Raw genomic sequence first — 20,066 nt, 5'->3', positions numbered from 1 at the left:
TTTACCACTCTCTGCAGGCATAGCAGTTAGGTTGATTTTGTCTTTGTGGGAGGCGACACAGTCGTGGGTGAACAGGGTGTAGAGGATGGGAGTGAAGACACATCCCTGTGGGGTCCTGATGTTCATGATAATGCTGGCTGAAGTCCTATCGCCAATCCTGACAGTCTGGGGCCTGCCAGTCAGAAAAAAATAAAACACTTTGTATAAGTTTGTATTTACTGTTTTACCATGTTTTAATACTGAAATTTATACGTAATCAGCGATTTTGGTGATATATTTAGTGGGATTTTTGGAAGCAGTTATGCTACTGTGTTACATTTAGTTCCTGGTACTGGTATAAGGTCAAATACTGTTGTTGTACTCACTAATAAAAATGATCTGATATAAACACAACAGTGTCACTTTATGGCAACTTTACATTAATCTCACACAGGCTGAGCAGGTGATTATGCAGAGTAGAAGATATTTCAGTGGTGTGGAGTAGGGCTGGGCCATCAAACAGTAATTTCTGATTGATAAATGTGTTTGATCTGCTTTTGAGCAACTCCCCGTACAAACAACTGTTAAGAAAAAAGACAGCATAATTATACAATAATATGCTAGTGCTTGTTACTGTAGTGGTTAACAATAAACAAGATTCCAGAGATCATATGTAATAGAACAGTATGTACTTCACATGTAGATATTATTTGTACTAGTTGTGGGAGGGAGAGCTGAGTGGTTATGGGTTCATTAAGTTCATTATATTCCTTAATTACAGCCACATTAGCTCCACAAATGAGACACACGGGTTTACCAGCAATGTCAGTAAACATATACTCAGCCTCCCACCTGTTTTGAAAAGCTGTTTTCAGAATCAACTTTTCTCTTGGCCATTGTTAGGGGCTAGCTTTGACTTGAAATTAGGGTTGTATACATCAACGGACGCTTGATTGATCTGACATAATTGACTCGGGAATGATCGCAGGTAGCCTATCGTTCGGTAAGGCATCTGTTGCGCTGCATTATGGGATTTGTAGTTTGTGTGTTATCGGCGCTTCGTATCGCCAGGCCATTAAAAAAAAGATGTGCTGTATAAAATGAGCTCGCGGGCCGGATGTAATTGTACGCCTGACCGGATGTGGCCCGCAGACCTCGAGTTTGACACGATGTGGCCCGCGGGCCTTGAGTTTGACCCATGTGTATTAAGGCCTTTTCTGTAGAGGTGCATGAGACTGAGCAGTTCTCCTCAGCTGGACACATTTTGTACCTATTTAAAAGCACTTGGCCTGTGAGCTTGACAATACCATTCTAGACACTTTTAATAAAGTTGCATTATGGTATTATGATATTTAGCAGAGATACCCCAATCAAACTTACATTACATGACTGTCATCTTTTCTTCTCATGTCCTCCTTTGGAAAAACCCAAGCTCATGATGATCTCTGCATTTTCATTTGTACCTTTTACAAGATTTCAGTTTCATGAAATGATACTGTTACAGTGACTTGCTTTTAATACAACACACTATTTTACAAAATATAACAGGATTTTCCAGTCAAACTACTGTAAATGTTACAGTGTTAAATATGTGAGGTGGGAACAGTCCAGTTCACAGCTCTTCGCCCTGTCCCTACCTCTTTCATGTTGGCTCTGGTGCTGTCCACAGTCCAACAATGCAGGAATACTGTTAAAACCTAACAATAAAAAGGCACGATGAGGATTTAGGTTACAGTTTCTGCAGGAAACGGAGCACCAGGTCTCTCAGTGTGGTACGCAGCGGCTCGTTGTTGTCACAGACAATGTGTGTCCCATCCTCCTCTAGCTGAATCAGTGTGTCCTCTGCCTGTAGGTGCAGGATGTGTCCATCTGCAGTCTCCTCCACTTTCACCTCTGTGATTCCATGCTGCCAAGGAGGAGATAAACACACAGACAGCTTTTCATACATGATGTGTTTTAGTCATAATTTAGCATTGGAAGGTTCAGTGCATAGTATTTTCTATTCAAACCCAAAAAGCTGGTGAAAAAGTAAAGGTAGTGGAGGCTTAAATACATTTTTGGTTACTGCAGGAGCATGTGCATACATTTAATTCAATAAAACAAATCTTTTCTTGTAAAATAAAGTAACTAACTTTGGCTTTATGCATTAGGAGATTTTACACCGAGGTTCCCACTAGTCTTTGTCATTTCTCACCTTTTGTAACGTGGCCAGAAAAGCCTCCAGGGGCACAGCTCCACTCAGCAGGGGTTTGGGCACCAACACTACTGGGGGCTCCTCCATCACACGCTTCCTCTTCTTGCTGGGGGGCACTGGAGGGGGTTTGGGCACCGACTGGCAACGCATGAAACAAAAATGTCATTTCACTGCAGAGGTTACGTAAGTGGAATCGTTAAAATCCATATTTTGCGGTACCACATTCTCCAGACAGACACAGAGACCTGCAATGTGTGCTTGTTGTCCTTGGAGTGAAGCACTGCAGACACAGTTGCCACAGAGATGCCAGGTTTAATCTCAGAGGGCACCAGGGAGTTGGCCAGCTAGCAAAAGAAAAAGCAGACTTTTAGACAAGAAAACTGTCCATCTGCTTTCTGACAGGAGGTTTGAATGTCTCCATAATACATTTTAATCTTTATTCTGACAAGAAACACCTAAGAGAATTTAAAATGTACCCTCACCACCTGTTTCTACAGATGCTGATCCGATCTTTCATCAGTACTGTCAGTCGACTCTATTATGCTCTTTTAACCAGACAAGTTGAAGACAAATACAATCTCAGTTCAAGCTGTAGTGATTACTGCTCTGCTGGCACTCACCTCAGGCAGTATGTAGACACGTTCATAGCGACGTCTGAAGGGCAGGTTGAGAACAGAACAGCGTCTGTAGGGCATAGGAGGAGGCTGCAGCTCCAGCATCAGATCAGAGCGGTGGGACTGGGACACTGGAGGCTGGGTGTACTGCTCTGGGCACACCACATGGAGGGGCTGCAGGAGGAAAAGACAATCGATGATCAACTCCTGTTAGCCACACTGAAACACTTCTTAAAAGTTTACTTTTACATACATGGATTGTACATGCAACAAAAACTAAACAGGTCCACTTACTAGCATTTCCACTTTTATTAACATGCTCAAATTTGTTGAACCAGTTTCAGACTGGGCCTGCTTTTACTGAGGATAGACTAGGTTCCAGGATGGCATGCTGTTTAGGCTAAATGATTGAAATGGTATTTTTTTCATACTTGCTTTTAGCCACTAGAGGGTCTATTGAGACTCAAAATAAATGGGCACCATAAAACACTCTTTACCCCTCTTGTGCTGTTTTCTGAAACTATGATATGAAGCACAGATGCCTGGTTGTGATGAACTGTATAAAAGGCAGCCTCCACTCCAAATCTAGTGTTAGTTGACTAACAAGTCCTGGTTCTACAGCAGCATTAGACAATTACAAGTCATGTGACATCAGGTGATGAGGTTGATAGTTTAGCAATTTATGATACATAGTTTATCCGTATGGCTAATGTTGTTTGTAGTGGATGCATTTACTTAGTCACATCTGTTTTGATGCGGTCAGACTGGTAGTTTGCCGAGAGCTCCACCATGGCTAGCTGTTTGAAACAACTACTCGTGGTTTGAAAAATGCTTCTTATAACCTTTGCTAGGTGGCAGGTGTCTCTAATTTACGGAACATATTTTGACAACTTAGGGCGGTGAAGCTGGATTAGTAACAGAAGGGCTGCAGGTGTCAGATTGTCAAGGACACACCACATCCTGTCCCACTGTCTTGAATATCTTCATTAAAAACCTATTCCTCATTTGTGTGCATAAAGTAAAGAAAATGAACAACACAGACCAAGTAATAAGCATTTTTGCAAATACACAATACAAGCATCACTGTTCTGCTATTTTGGTTTTGACTCACCTCTTAGCTTGTAAAATCCTTTCCATTCTCCTGTTTCACCCATAGGACTGGCTCTGACTCAGTGACTGCTACACAGTTCTCCTCTTTCCACTGTTGCATGTATCCACAACCCATGAGGGCAGCTATTTCTGAGCTACACAATATTATCTCACTCTAGGTGAGAATTCTCAAATACAACAACAACAAGGAGAATCCCCCTATACTGTAATCTCCTACTTATAAAACCGTTTGTCGGTGTCATTCAAGGAGAATCCCCCTATACTGTAATCTTCTTCTTATAAAACCGTTTTGTGTCAGTGTCATCCATTTATTGCATACCTCTGTAGTACATTTATAATATTTATGAATGAGACGATAACATGACAGTCAAGTGTTAAAAGCATACCTGGATCTCCTTGAGCAGCTTTGATACTTGGTGGAAGTTGAGCCGTGTGTCAATGGGGCAGTAAACACACTTCATAGCCAGCGGCTGGTATGGAGCCAAAGCATCCAAGTAAGAGAAGTCTGGCTCTGGTGATAAGAAAGAAAAGTCACAGAGCCTATTAGAAGCAAAGTGTTTTAAAATAAGTGCCAGACATCTTCCCATTCATGTCTAGTTTATGATGAACAAGTGTCTGTAAGACAGCTGTAGTTACCAGTAAAGATGATGGTGTTGAGGCTGGATTTGCCCCACAGCTCCATGAAGTGAACCACATCCCCAAAGCGGAGAGAGGGGTGACCAGTGAAAACCACACACGGCTGACGGAACTCACTGCTGAAGTCTCCGTGGATACTGGGGTAGTGCTTCAGCTTGTTGGTTTGGATCAGCTGAAACAAACACACACCTACATTAGTTTTTTTTTCTTCTATATTCAAGAAGCTGATCAAGAAAATATAAGAAGACGAGGTCTGTCTAGCATCTGTTGCTCTGAGTAGCAGTGGTACATGAAGTAAATGTGCTGAGAAGGGTCTTGATAGGAGCTGTAACATGAATGTCAACCATTTATCTGTGAGAAGGATAAAAGAATTATGAGTAGCTTTTGATAGCATATAGTACATCACTCTCTTCTGCTAGACAACACCCAGTGTGAAGTTCACTGTCCATTATTACTTTTGTTAACCATGGACATCATCATTACAAAATATCAGTGTTCCAACTATCCACTACATCTGAAATGCAGCGTTGTTCTTCAGTGGTGGGAGACACAGCAGCAGGACTCACCTCTGCGTGTGGGAACGGAGGTTCTGGAAGATACACCTTTGTTTGTTTGTTGTGACAAAGCCTGAAATTAGACAAAATAAATCATAACTCTAATCAGAACATCCCAGACTGCAAACAACTATGACTGAGCTATCAGGTGATCAAAATCCGCAAAGCAAAGCAATAATAATAATAATAATAATAAATCATGGGTGTAATAGACCAGAAATGACAATACTTTTGTTTGCTACAATGCAAAACACTGGTGGAAAATTGGAAGCGGTTGCTGCATTCAGCTTACTTCAACTACAACAGAGGCATAAATTAAGCTCTCTAGAGCAACAGAGATACACAAATTGTATACAGTCATCAACTTACAGGCACTGATGTCTTGTTTCGTTAGCCATGTGCAGTACAATTAAAACATTTACATGACACTTTTGTACATACTGGGGCAAGCAAATGATATGAAATATTAACCAAAATGTCAGGAAATGAATCCTATCCCAGTTAAAGTTTTCAGTCAAGGTTTGCTAGAGAACAAAATACTAACAATTACACACTTTTTATCTGTAACTGGTGTTTGACTTTATTTCAATATATCATGATGCTACAATTATGCGTTTTCTTCACTTGCAATCCAGTCCAGATTTCTAGAATAAGTAGGTTTTGATAAACTGCTCACCACTCAGCAAATATCTGGGAGAACTCCAGCGAGCTATTGGCAACCGGTGAGATGAAGTAGAAAGGTGTGGTCCCCAGGCTGGCGCTCTCTATGAACTGGTATAGGCACTCTAGAAGGTCATATATCACTCCTGAGGAGTAGCATGGCACGAGCACATTGCCTCCCGCACGAATGGTCATGGCTACAGGCAGAGACATATGAGAAACAGTAACATTAAACCTGTAGAGAGGTATATGAAAAATTTAACCAAAAAGTATTTATCATTTCTTTATGCATGATGCTTTATTAAAAGAGAGATTTAACAATATAAATTGCATCTTCTTAAAGAACTAACTAATCTCTCCAGTACATTTGAACCTACCCAGGTTACTGCAGAATTCTCCCAGCATGCCATCCGGATTGGCAGTGGGCATCTGGGTGAGGCCTGTCAGAATCAGAACATCACTGTTCTTCAGGGAGCTTTGATCCATTGGCTGGGAGAAGCGGAGAAGAAGAGATACTTTAAATTATCGTAGTTCCATAAGACAAACTATCTGGTGACATTATTATAGTGCAGGACACGTCTTATCTTTCAGTCCTTATCAGCATTCGCAGACAAAAACACTATGAGAGATCACCTCGGAAAACTGACAGGGGCCTCTCCAATTCTCAGCCGCCTACTGATTAGGGACGCCAGACATATCCAAAAATCACTCCATGTTAATGTATGCTGTGTCTAAAACATGTACATTACAGTCCGCTAATAATCCTACAATGCATATTATAGAAGCTAAATGAACCCTTATAGAAGTCAATAACTAATTTCCAACATATTTGAATACGTTATAAATTAGTGTAACAAGCATTCAGTAGACATATTTTCCATTTGTCTACAGTGTTATGTGCTGTCACCTTGTTTTCTCAAAAAAAGCTCAAAATGGTGTTTTTAAATCATTTACTGACAAAAAAAAAAAGAAACAGATGAGAAAACATAGTATATATTCTTGTAGTTTGGAGGCCATTTAAGGATCTGGCATTAAATGCAATTTAACATGAATCATTTGATTACATTCTCATGACTATATTTTCACCTAAAGTCAAGTGAAACATTAATATGTAAATCTGATGTAATGCACGTTTTTACATTAACCCAATTTCTCATCTGATCTAGTGTCAGGCCTGGTGACCTACCTGTGGATGAGTGGTGAGGAGGGATGAACCTGACACATAGGAAACTTTCTCATGATGAGACTGGATGATCCAGTTGGAGCTGCCCAGTGAGTAGCCAGAACTTAAGGGGGAGACCTGTACAGCTCCAAACAACTCCTGGAGAAACATGTTGTCATTATGAGATATGAGATACATTCAAACACTATGTTCCAACGGGTGGTCAGCGGCACAAGAGAACCACAGACAGGACAGTTCTCTTTCTTTTCCTTTTCACCCTGTACACATCTGACTTCCAATACAACTCCTGTCATCTGCAGAGGTTTCAGCCCAAGGGCCATTTTCATTCTCAGTGAGGAGGTGGAGGGCTACAAATATCTGGTAGTCCACCTCAACAACTGGATTTATTGCAGTGAATATTGCAGGACCTGGTGGGCTATATTAAATGCAGCCTCATCTGATTTGCATCGATATTTACATATGCCTGTGTAGAGTGTGTTAGACAAACAAAGCTCTTACCACTTTCTGTGAATAACCCACAAGTTGCACTTTACTGAGGGCAGAGTTGACCTCCTGCATACTGTAGCATCTCTTCCACGTCCACACATCTACAGCATCCTTCAGTGGGCCTGGCAGAATCCTAATACAGCACCATGATTTATTTAATAATTTAATGCATCTGCTGACAAGTAACTGAGAGTAACATGATACAAATGTACAAATTAAAACCAAAGCAAGACAAGGGAAACAGTAATAACACAGAAATATCATGCACCCATAAGAACAATACATCAACCTTTACTGACACTCGGAATTCGTTTCTAACCATTTTTAACTTAAAGCAGATACCTGGGGCCGAGGCCATGCACGTTCCCACAAACTCCTAGAAATATAACAAGCTGCTGTTTATTTCATTATTGTTACTGTTATTAGTCCTCATTGTCCATGCTACTGTTTTGAGTATGTCACACCTATCAATCAAACCACATTAACTGAGAATATTTTTCCCCTTTCCTCTCTTTCTAATCTTTTACTGATTTGTTAATTTCATTTATTTTTCTTTTATGAATATGTGTATACATACTGTATATATCTGGGTACACATAATTATGTGTATTCAAATGCATATATTGTATTTATATGATCAAAATTGTTTTATTATTTATTTTATTGTTACAATCATCCATTTTCTATCAAACTGACGTATTTACCCATTCATCTTTCTCCATTAACTAACCAGGAGTTGTACTAGGGGATACTACACCCTGTGCCCAGCAGCTGGGGCATGCAATTTGGAGTCATTCTTGGGGTGTCTCTGGGGGACACAGTATGGGGAGGAAGGCCAGGTCACTGTTTTGGACTGGTAAATGGACTGTATTTTATATAGCGCATTTTTCACAGTGTGTTGCACTGGCCAAAGTGCTTTACAGGAGATCATACACCATTCACTCATTCACACACAACATTCACGCACCGATGACGACAGGCTGCCACACAACGGCGTTAGTCAAGCCACCGGGAGCAATTCGGGGTTCAGTGTCTTGCTCAGGGACAATTAGGCATGCGGGGAGACCGGGAGTCGGACCACCAACTTGCTGGTCAGAAGACGACTTGCCCTACCTCGTGAGCCACAGCTCACTTAACATATATTCACTTAACAGCATATAGCATTAGTGGACTGCTGACAAGCTCTTAGACAATCTCCCTCCTTAGGCTCTGGGAGTTGTTTATGAGGGGAATACACCACACACTGGGTCAGGTCTGTCCTTTCAAAGCCAGGGGCCAACCCTGAGCTGTTTCAGTCCCAACAATCAACTATTAACATAAACCAAGACGAACAGTAAAACAAAGGGAAGGTTTAATTTAACCATAACACAAGGATGCGCTGTCCTGCTGCCCTGGACGACCTCACCCTGCTGAGCTGCTCCAGAGCTCCCCAAGTGGTGGCCTCACCTCGTGCTGGTGGTTTGAGGTGGGAGCATCACCAATACGCTCCTGTTCCTTTATTGATTTAACACGCCGCCCTCCCTTTTTTTCCTTTTTTTTTTTTACATTTACCTCGCACCAAATTTCTTAATTTATTTGGTTAAATTTTATTTTTCTTTAATATATACTGAGTATCAGTCTATATAGAGTTAGATACACCCACACTACACACTTTCACACACACAGCCTAATTTAATAAACCCTTGTCTCTTTTATTAATGTCTGTTGTTTCATCTTCTATGTTATGTCCTTTGTCCTGTAAATGTGTTATTTCGTGGTGCAATTACAAAAAAAAAGAAATGCAACCAGTAAAGTCATAGAAGTCTTTTATATAATATAAGTTCTTATTTTATATGTTACAGTATACCTACCTTTGTATTTCCTTATTTTTCCAGCAGGTGGCAGACTGGGCTTTGGGAACTCTCTCCATGAAGTTCACCAGCTCCTCCATCAACAACCTGATTAAAGAACAGTAATAACATTTCTGAAACCCCAGCCAGTTCCCCTTTGATTCATGACACTAGCAAAAGTTCCCAAACTTATATAAATGATTCTTCAAACACAAAATTAAATTCCAAACAAAGTGGTTTCAACTTCTGGATATCAGTCCTTACCTGCCAATCTGCAGGGTGGGCTCCGTGGCGTACACTGTCCCTGTAAAGCCTGTGTGCTCAGTGATGTAGGGCAGGGCCATCATACAGTGATAGTTGGAGATCAGGATGACATCAATGGTAGACAGATCCAACAGTTCTCTCTGTGGTCGATATAAATGTGAAATATATTTAATTTAGACTAAATACGCATTACTATATCAAGTATATTATTTGTTATCATTTACATTTTAATTGCCAGTTGTAGGAATTGGGAAGTGAAAAACAATTACAACAATGACACTTAGATCACAGTAAAGAAAAAAGGGAATAATCATATTAATTATAATCTTACTGTGCAGAGCCACACAAGCCACTAGCCAAATGCTGAAAAATTTGAGCAGGCAAGTTTGTCCAGTTTTTTATTCAAACACAACTGTATGATAACTACAACAAAAAGAAATTTTCAGGCTAATCTCTTGGTTCCCTAGCCTAGTCACATCTGCATTATGACATAACTTCCTAAAATCAGTAATGTATAATCTGAGTGATGACTTAAGATATGCAAAAGAAACACATTTTAGTTTCAATTTACAGTAAGGGGGTGTGTTTTCTACCTCAGGGAGACAGAACTCTGGGTGTGAGTCCACAAACACTCTTCCTGAACACTCCTTCAGCTCCTGGAAAGAGGGATAGAAACAGCTTGTTTACATTTGCAGACTCTCATACTTTACAGACATGAAAGCAAACAAACAATTTTGAGATTTCACAAAGAAACAATCAAACATAGACTGGTGTTCAGCTACAGACTTGAATACTCAGTGAGTAAAATACACAAAGAACAGCTTCTCATACCTTCTCCAAGTTTACTGTTCCATCCTTTGAGACCCAGCCAGGTAACTTGGAAAGTCTTGAACTGAAAAAGGCAAAAACATAAATATACACTGTGCTTCAGAAAAAAGGCAAGTGTAGCTTACCACCCATCAATGAATAAACAAGTAAAGACTACTAACATCACTGATGCCAGTGACTCACCTGTGCACGAGAGGAAGGGGCAAGAAGTTGAGGACAGAGGTGGTATCCAGCCCACAGTCCAGCATGATAGTGGTGGATTTGAACTTGAGGACATTACAAGGCAGTGTAGGATGACCAGATAGACAGTACTGCAAGATGGAAAACAAACGCAGATACACACATGTAAGAAAAATATACGACTGTGCCAACAATACAATACAGCCACAATAGAGGCAGAATAAACACATCATATAAAAAGTTAAGTACAGAAGAGGGAGGCGGCCAGTCTATTGACACATTTAAAATTACGCACGCAGGCACACACACGAAGATAAATGCTCACTTAATCAAAAAAAACATTACTCATGCTGACCAACTCATCGACTTTCATTAGGGACTTACAACAGCTCTTCTCCATACCCTTGCTATCCCCAGTAACACAAGGGTGTATTAGCTTCCAAGCTAACAAAGTTAGCTGTAACTGGATGCCTTCAACAATATACTGAGGATCTTATACTCATATTGAGTTAGTTTAGCTAGTTAAACATATACCCTTTATTGATGCGCTGTTTACTCACCAATTTCATTTTTAAGACAAGCAAGGAATGGTAAACTCTCTGATATTGTCACCTTTACTAACACAACATCCTTTCTCTCTGATTTATTTTCTCTGCTCGCGGTGTTTTTCTGCCGTTTGTCCTCTACCGCCCCCTACACAAGTGGAGTGTAACCAATATTACGAATGTACCTACTGATTAAAAGAGCACATGTAGCTTGTTTTTATTGCCCCGAAAAGAGCACTGTGCCTCACAATAACAATCAATTTAAATAAAAAATCTACTAATCAATTTGAAAAGTCGATAACTGTCGAGTGTTGCCAACAAACGCATGTGCCCATTACACATCACTTGAGGACTTGAGTTAGATCAGTTCACCCAATTTTGTGATTAACTTTGGAGGACTTAGACTCAGAGATGCATATGCTGTACATAGGATGACAACATAAATATAAGCGATTTAGTCTTAACCGTATCTAACCTAAATTAATAGGTATATACAGGTTATATGTGTTATGTATAAGGTGGGGAGAGTTCTTAGGCAGCGAGGTGACACCACACAACGGTGTAATAACCACGCTTTCAATTTACTACCCTGGTTTAGCTTCTTCCCACGCTACTAATGTCTAACTGTCACCGGTTCTGTCAAATCACTCCCAATTGACTCATAATGCTTATCTACGGAGTTGTACTTCCTTTTCGTAAAATGCTACGTTAACGCGAGTAAACCCAGTCCAATCAAGATTATGGCTCTGCGCATGTGCGGAAGTGGTACACATCTGTAGGTAGCACAAGTTGGAACACTGGCATAGTTATCTCGGCCAAGTCCAAATCGTTACGTCGTAATGTTGCGAAACTGATTTAGTAACACGGGTAGCCAACGCACGTCTGTATCTCCGGTAGGCCTTGTTTTGTTTTTTTTGGTCAAATAACAATAATTAGAACAGGGTTTGTGGCTAACACAGCTAAACACAAGATACCTGCTCATTTCACCTTTGATACTTCTGAGCTCGATGTTTTCTCACGGGGGATTTGTACAGTTAACAGTCAGGAGGATTTGCGAGTGGGTAAGGACAGGTGGGGACTGAAACGCCTCTATTGTTGACGTTATTGCTAGTCCAAAATGCTCTGTTTTCCTCTACAGCTATAGCTTGTACAAAGGAAGATTTAAGGTGTAAGGAATGGTTGTTACATCAGGTTATTTACAACTGATTGCAGGTCATTTCAGTTTAGAAATACTTTTTGTTCCCGTCCATAAAACCTGTGCTTTCACAAGAATTGAGCCAACAATTAAAGCAGCAAACAGAGACTAATGTAATAATAAAATAATTTGTCATATATTTTCAAAGGTAGAAAATTAATAATGTAAAGAAAAATATACAAATTCAGATTGGAGCTGTATTCATAATCTGCTGATATTTAAAATTCATTGCCTGAAATCATTACCTGTGGTTTAGCTGTGCAGTAATATGAGGCCGTTCCTGTTTTGTGGGTTAACTCATGTTATCTCTATCACGTGTCCTTAGGTCATTGTAGTTGCTTCCTGTCAAGGTGACTGAATATTTGACACCTACTTGGCTCTTTTCCCAACAGACCAGAGGAGGTACGCACTCAGTTTCTTTGCCATGGGGAACACCCACAGTAATCACCTTGGGATCCCTCCAGCGAAGGGCCCCAACGCTGTGGGCTGCACTGACTTCATGATGGACCACACTGCAAAGGTGGGTTCACAGAAGATGCTGACGTTGTGTCTGTATGGAAATGTGCCACTTAGACATAGAATAATTGTAATATTTCAATGGCAATGTGCGTTTCTTCATAAACAATATGCTGAATTAGAAAAAGAAGAGAGAAATCAGAAATGAAATGTGACTAGTTGATCATGACCTGTAAAAGCTGAAAAAATGTATATGATAGCCTGAGCAATATGATTGATATTTACATCTAAATTTAGACATTGTGAAGAATAGCTTCTGAAACATTCTTAATCCAGAATACCAGCACGGTACATTAAAAATGGATGAAAATGGACAAAGTGCCCGTTGTGAAGCTGTTCAGTCTGCAGCTGATTGATAATCACAACCAACCAGCAGTTCAACAGTGACAAGACAAGCTATTTGGGATGGCTTGCTAGTCACATTTCAGTAACCAATAGTGTAGTTATTTGTTTAAATGTGTGAACTTTCATTGCTTCTCGCCAACAGGGCAGCTTCTTCCGACTTTACTATCCTTGCCAGGAGACTGAAAGAGCAGAAAAGCCAGACTGGATTCCATGCAGAGAGTATTTTAACGGTCTGGCAGACTTCATCAAAATCAACAGGACTCTTGGTGAAAGGATTTTCAGCTACCTCTTTGGTAACTGAACCAGTTTCAAATGTGTTTTTGCATTTTTGCACCTGTAATATTCTTTATAGTTCTGCTCAAAATGTTTCCAGTTAGAGTTGTAGATTCTTTTAAAATGTTTTTTCCCCTTCCAAGGAAACATTGGTTGTCCTTTATTTCTTAACTGCCTGAAGTTGTGTTGTTGTTGAACAGCAATCCAGGGAAAACATCTCACAAAAATGTGTCTTTTAACTGCATTATCAAGCAACAACAATGAAAGCAGAAATGATGTCCACTGTAATTATTAATTACCTAACCCTGGTAGGTTTTAATTCTGAAAGTTAATATTCACAGTGTAGAAATGTATGGGAAATGGCAGCAGGTGTGAAATCAGTAGTATAAATCATTTTCATTTTTAGTACATTGGCTATAATCTACATTAACACTAGTGTTTGTTTTTTGTCATTTGTTTATTCCAGGGTCCTTTAAGATTCCAGCCTACTTGGATGCTCCATTTAAATCAAATGGAAAATGTCCAGTAGTCATCTTCTCCCATGGCCTGGGAGCCTTTAGGTACACATTAGAGTTTTGACATTGCTATAGTATTTTGCCATTATGAATTAGAATGGTCACCTATCACTTATCACCTATTGTGGATGATGTAACTGACATGTTCTCGGTGTTTCCTAGGACTTTGTATTCAGCTATATGTGCAGAATTGGCCTCTCACGGTTTCATTGTGGCGTCCGTGGAACACAGGTATTTGTACAAGATTTCTTATTCAGTACACTTTTAGCTGATGTGTAATCTTCATCTTAATGTCAGGATTTATTTAATTAAAAAGCAAAGGAAGCTCGTTATAGTACACAAATGGGGGTTGGAGGACAGCTGTACAGCAGCTATTCAAACAGATGTGAGCACGTACACAATCTTGTAGGCTGTGAGCTGACAATATGAACATTGCAAATTTTAAACTAAGGTCACATGTCGTTTGTAGGAAATTCTAGTTGACTTAGCCAAGCAATAAATAACAGAAGGCAGTCTCCTCTGCAAGCAGCTGTCTGTTTTTCTGTGGGGTTGGAGTGGAAAGGGTGTGCAGACAATAGTACGAACCAGGTCATCACATTTCTTTTCAGTACAGGGACAAAGGAACCATGTGGAGATGAACATAATGACCACAGCTGGTCTGTCACTCATGTGGACTAGAGTGGTATTTCACAGAACTTTAGCTATTGGTTAAAGGCTAAAGCCACAGAGAGAGCATGTGTCAGTGTTGTGACCTGGTGTGTGGCTCTGACATGAGAGATTTCACATGCCTCCGGTGATGGTCAGAGTTTACTCCAGCCAACCTCACAGTGGTGTTTTTGTCACGCCGCTAAATTAGCTGACTTAGTCGCTGACCAAAAACAAACCAGAACACTCAAAGAATTCCCATTTTCCCACCATGCTCAGTATGAGCTGCAGCAAAAGATCATTTACTTTGGCAGCAAGTTTAAACAAGGACAAAACAAAGTTAAAGATACTACTTTCTGTTGAGCTGCTGGAGAGTCCAATAAGACTCAGAACAAACTGTCACCAAAAGCTGCTCCTTATCACTCTTTGTGCCTTCCATCGCATCCTGTTTTCTGGCACAGATGTAAACTACAGAAACCTGATTGGGACAAACTGTAGCGGAATAACAACAGTAGAGCTGTTACGGAGGGGGGTAGAATAGCTGAGAGACACCACGTCCTGTCCCATTGTAACTTGATGTATCAGTGTGTAAAATCTTAGTTTAATTCACTTTAATTTAGTTAAGCTTTATTTAATCAGTAAATCTCACTGACATAAGATTTCTTTTATACACCTGAGACTGGGGCCTGTACTGCAACACGAGGTCCTGGCTCTCTTGGGGTTATCTAGTTTCACTGAGTGAAACATTGGCCATCCTGGATAACAGGTACCAGGAAGCCAGCTATCAACTCTGTTCAGTCTGGGTTCTCCTATCGCACTACAAGTGCGTTCATGTGAAAGAGGCAGAGTTGTTAATCAGAAGTGACAGCAGCAACACCATGGCTGAAGTAGGCCACTGAAAATAATATGAGATGGAGCAGTGAGACCTGCTGGGAAAACAGTTTTATAGCCAGAGCAGAAAGTGATATTACAGCAGGGGAACTAACTAACTAACTTTCTGTCGTCCATCCGTCTGTCTGTTATATTTACCTGTAGGACATCACAATTGGTGACAGCCTGATGTAATGTTTTCAATATGCCTTGTGCTTGTGATCGATGAACACTCCAAAACCTTAAAATATTGAGTTTACCATCATATATTACAAATAGCAAACATATAACAAAGACAAACGGTAAGCTCTTGCATTTGAGAAGCTGGAATCACAGAACGTTTTGGCATCATTGTCTGGAAAATGACATGAAACAAGTCATTGATTATCATACATCTCCAGTTCATTCTCTTTCAGTCAACTAATCTGTCAATTGACAAGTTAGGGCAGGTCTGTTTATCTCACATCTTTAACTCAGTTTTGAGAAAGTTCAAACCTCAGATCTAAATAAAAAGTCCACTCAACTTACTGTATGTGAAATCTTCAAAATACATCATTTTTGTTTTAAAAAATTTTTTTTTAAATATGTATTCTATTTATCTTTGAATCATTATAATTTCACTGCACTGTCTTTTCCCGTTTAATGCAGAGATCAGTCAGCATCAGCGACGTATTACTTTCGTGAGAAGACAGAGTCAGAGAAAGCAAATGAGAAAGTGCTTAAAAAGTCTGCGTCAGCCCAAAATAACTTAGTAAAGGAGTGGATGTACTACAGACCTCTGCAGCATGGAGAGAGTGAATTCCCCCTGAGAAATAAACAGGTAAAGTGCAACACAAAAAGTATTTACACAAGAAATTATGTACAGTATTTTGAGAGGTACAGTCCATGTCCCATGTGTATCAACATAATGACAGCAGCATAAGTGAATCAGCATAAGTGTGGAGGTGAAGTAAATTATTCTTCTTTCATAGTGTGGCCTTAGAATTGGCAGCAGCTGCGCTGCACAACATCTGTAGTAACCAGTGGCGCTGGTGTTCAAATCAAACTTCCATGTTTGTTCAGTCTATTCTCTAATATTCTAATCACATTGAAACTTTTTCCCCTTTTATCTTAGCATTACATCTAGCTGTCTTCACTATTTTGAAATACTTTATTACATTGAATTTCAGAGGCTAAATTTTAAATGTGAATGTGGCAGTAGTGTGTGTGCTTTTTTTCTCGTTTCTCCTAAATCGTGTGAACCTGTCTTTTTGCTCCCAGGTGAAACAGAGGGCAGACGAATGCATTCTGGCTCTGGAGAAACTCACTGAAATCAATTCAGGGATACCAGTGCAAAATGTTTTGCAAACACAGTTCGACTGGACAACGCTACAGGTATGCTTTTTATAAACTCTAGTTTTTAGGTTGTCTTAGATCATGAGTCACAACAGGGCAGCAGGATACATTATCTAGTTCCAGATAGAACCAGGGAAATGTAGGACTTATATTTAGAATACAGGCAATATGTGCATAACAGAAACTACTACTAAAAATGAGGAAGTTTAAGAAATTATAACACCTATAACTTTTCATCTTCTTGTTCACTGTAATGCGACCTGTGAGAAAGCTTTAGTACAGTAAATACAAGATGTTCACTAGTTCAGTAATAGCTGAAATGCAGAAGGATTTGTTGACCTGGCATAGTCATACTGAAGTAGTTCAGGTTATGATCCCACACTGGTCCTTTCACAGTGGCCTTATGTAACTGAAAACATATTCAAAGTCTAGGATATGACCTTTGAGTAGTGGTTGTTAATTTAGTTTGTATTCATGTAACATTTAGGCCAAATAACAATACTTCTATTAGAGTAAGACATAGTGCTTCCTGATCAGAGATTGGTGTTCGAGGCAGGTGTGATGGCCACATAGGGCATTCTCAGATTGATCAGTTGTGTGATTGCTAGAAGTAAAAGGGTTCTTTCTTCTTTTTGAATCTTATTCTGTATTTTTTGTTGTCAGCACATCAGAATCAGCTTTATTGGCCAGGTGTGCTGAACACACGAGGAATTTGACTCAGGTACATCGGCTCTCAATGTGCAAACAGTAAACCAGCATAAGGCTGTGTAATATAACAAAATAGCAGTATTAACATCAACAACCAGTGCAAACAATGCAGAAAAAGCAGTATAAACAGACAGTAAACAATGCAGACAACAAGGTAATGTTTATTGAAATGAGATAAATAGGGATAAAAAGAGTACTTAAAACAGAAACCTAGAGACCTGTACGAGTCTGTATAATCTGTACAATGTATATTTACAGGTATTGCACTGAGGGTTATTGTCCAGTCATACTGTCATTGGTTAAGTGTTCATCAGAGTGATGGCCTGGGGGAAGAAACTGTCCCTGTGCCTGGTTGTCTTAGTGCACAGTGACCTGTAACACCGCCCAGAGAGCCAAACCAGACAGTGATGGAGGTGCAGAGAACAGATGCGATGATTCCTCTGTAGAACTGTATCAGCAGCTCCTGGGGCAGGTCGAACTGAATATCATGAAAAAACCTAAACCAATAATGTGCAGTGGCAAGAAAAGTAAACCATTGTCATATATAAATGTATTTATGCATATTTTTCTTAAAATACGGTCAGATCAGCTTTGTTACAATTATGAACAAACAATTTTTATTTTACAACAATGGAGCTCTATACCAGAGGAATAAGATGCATCATCAGCTTTGGCAGAACCTGAAGATGACTAACAGTTCAGAACATTTATATTGTACTAATCATAGTCTTCTTTCCTCTTGTCTCCTGGCTGACAGAACTCCATGGATCTGTGCAGGATAGCAGTGATGGGGCATTCCTTTGGGGGAGCAACAGCGATTGAAGTTCTTTGCAAAGAGGTTAAATTCAAGTATGTACATGTAAGAGTCTTTGATTCCAGTTGATAGTTTTATCAGTTTTAGAAAGTTGTTTGGGGTTAAACTGCCTGTACTTTAGTAAAAGGTACTGCAAAATATGGCATTTTGGTATCAGTAGCAAATCTTACATAATGACATATTTAAAAAATTGTCAAGCGATACTTGGTCCTAGATCTAGATACTTAACCCTATAAAACCATTTGTATCATATTTGATACGTGAGGCTTCTGAGCAAAAAAAAAATTAAAAAAAGCGCCAAAAATGCCCCATGTATCAAATGTGATACACAAGAAATAGAAATAATCTAAATAATATGGCACCTCTATTCCTATATGCCTGGACTGTCTGTCTATGCATATATGGCAAATAAAAATTGCGAGTCATGATTTATATTTCGGATTTTGTTAAAAGGTTTAATAAACATCTCAGTTCCGAAAAATTAGAATGTTCTGGCTATTTTTTGATGTGTCAGGCTTTACAGGGTTAAGAGCATCTGAATTGTGTAATAACCTTCTCTGGAAACTGTCTGAAATCAGGTGTGGCATAGCACTGGACTCCTGGATGCTTCCTTTAGATGATGAGATCTTTCCTCAAGTGAAGCAGCCTATTTTCTTCATCAACTCTGAGAAGTTCCAGTGGGCGGGAAACATCAACCGCATGAGGAAGATGGACTCAGCCATCACACAGAGGAAAATGATCACCATCAGGTACAAAGGATAGAACTGGGTTTAAATTTAGGTACTTCCAGTGATTCTGTAAAATGTGTTGTTGCATCTGTCTTTGTGGTGATGATTTCCTTCTATTGCACTCTTTCAGAGGTACAGTCCACCAGAGCTTCCCAGACTTCACCTTCCTGGCAGGCAACTGGATTGGGAAGCTCATGAAGCTGAAGGGAGAGATCGACCCAGAGATCGCCATAGACCTCTCCAACAAAGCATCACTAGCCTTTCTGCAACGCCATCTTGGTAAGGGGAATAGAGAGCTCACAATCCTTGCCAGTCATGTCCAGTAATTATTTTAATTTTAAATCACTATCATTTGTTAAACCATACGTGCAAATTTTGTCTTTTTCTCAGGTCTGGAAAAGAACTTTAATCAGTGGGACCCTCTGATTGACGGGCAAGATGATAACCTCATTCCAGGAACTAATGTCATTGTCCTTCAGTCTGCCATCTGAACTGCCACTGTGCCTCATACACTGCAGAAACACCTGGGACTACCTGAACAATCCTGCCCTGCACATGGGAGTCAGTGGAACAGTCCCAAAAGGCCAAGTCAGGCTTACTTCTTTCAAAATGGACTAAAGATAACAATTTGGAGTAGTGATGGAGAAGAAAGCCAATCTCTACCTCATCATCTGGAAAGCTTTGTTTTTCTTGACCATTAAAACACTCACCAAGTGTGGCAGTGTTTGTTTCATGAGGCCTGAATGTTGCGTGAGCAGCTCAACACTTCTTTTAACTACTGGTAAAATCTTTTACCAATAACAGCAATTTCTTAGAAAAATACTTTTAATCATTTTCATCTTTGAAAGGTAATTGAGAAATACTACTCTACACTCAGTTGGAGGTTATTATGTACAACAAATACAAGAGTCAGACTAATGCAGTCCTGCAATAAATCCTCTCTTCATGAAGGTGATTGTGTTCAGTTCTTTAAAAACTGATTTACACAAGTGTTAATTTTCCTTTTATGATCATTTTAACAGATGTAGTTTGTGCTGCTGTTGAACTATCATGTTATACA

General features: G+C 39.7%; 2 protein-coding genes across 4 annotated transcripts; one reads left to right on the top strand and one right to left on the bottom strand.

The window, feature by feature from the left end:
* Nucleotides 1-1,472: 1,472 nt before the first annotated feature.
* Nucleotides 1,473-11,186, bottom strand: ints9 (integrator complex subunit 9). Its single transcript, XM_020588171.1, has 17 exons — nucleotides 11,078-11,186; nucleotides 10,521-10,648; nucleotides 10,341-10,401; nucleotides 10,103-10,165; nucleotides 9,510-9,649; nucleotides 9,267-9,353; nucleotides 7,429-7,549; nucleotides 6,934-7,068; nucleotides 6,125-6,236; nucleotides 5,764-5,944; nucleotides 5,100-5,160; nucleotides 4,534-4,705; nucleotides 4,284-4,408; nucleotides 2,794-2,961; nucleotides 2,419-2,517; nucleotides 2,174-2,311; nucleotides 1,473-1,885 (listed from the first exon to the last, which is right to left on the bottom strand). The coding sequence occupies exons 1-17, from the start codon at nucleotides 11,084-11,086 to the stop codon at nucleotides 1,709-1,711; spliced, it is 1,977 nt and encodes a 658-aa protein (XP_020443827.1). The 5' UTR covers nucleotides 11,087-11,186; the 3' UTR covers nucleotides 1,473-1,708.
* Nucleotides 11,187-11,824: 638 nt separating this feature from the next.
* pla2g7 (phospholipase A2, group VII (platelet-activating factor acetylhydrolase, plasma)) lies at nucleotides 11,825-19,727 on the top strand. Of its 3 annotated transcripts, none has more exons than XM_020588172.1 (11): nucleotides 11,825-12,133; nucleotides 12,650-12,777; nucleotides 13,261-13,411; nucleotides 13,858-13,951; nucleotides 14,069-14,137; nucleotides 16,070-16,241; nucleotides 16,682-16,795; nucleotides 18,222-18,313; nucleotides 18,857-19,027; nucleotides 19,137-19,285; nucleotides 19,397-19,727. In XM_020588172.1, exons 1-11 carry the CDS (start codon nucleotides 12,070-12,072, stop codon nucleotides 19,495-19,497), a joined length of 1,305 nt encoding a protein of 434 aa, XP_020443828.1. In that variant the 5' UTR covers nucleotides 11,825-12,069; the 3' UTR covers nucleotides 19,498-19,727. The 3 variants fall into 3 exon arrangements, with proteins under 3 accessions (XP_020443828.1, XP_020443830.1, XP_020443829.1); XM_020588174.1 differs by having other exon boundaries at nucleotides 11,826-12,123; XM_020588173.1 differs by having other exon boundaries at nucleotides 11,829-11,955.
* Nucleotides 19,728-20,066: the final 339 nt, after the last annotated feature.

This window comes from Monopterus albus, unplaced genomic scaffold (assembly GCF_001952655.1).
Source record: "Monopterus albus unplaced genomic scaffold, M_albus_1.0 scaffold507.1, whole genome shotgun sequence".
Lineage (NCBI taxonomy): Eukaryota > Metazoa > Chordata > Actinopteri > Synbranchiformes > Synbranchidae > Monopterus > Monopterus albus.
This window is presented reverse-complemented; position numbering and strand designations above follow the sequence as displayed.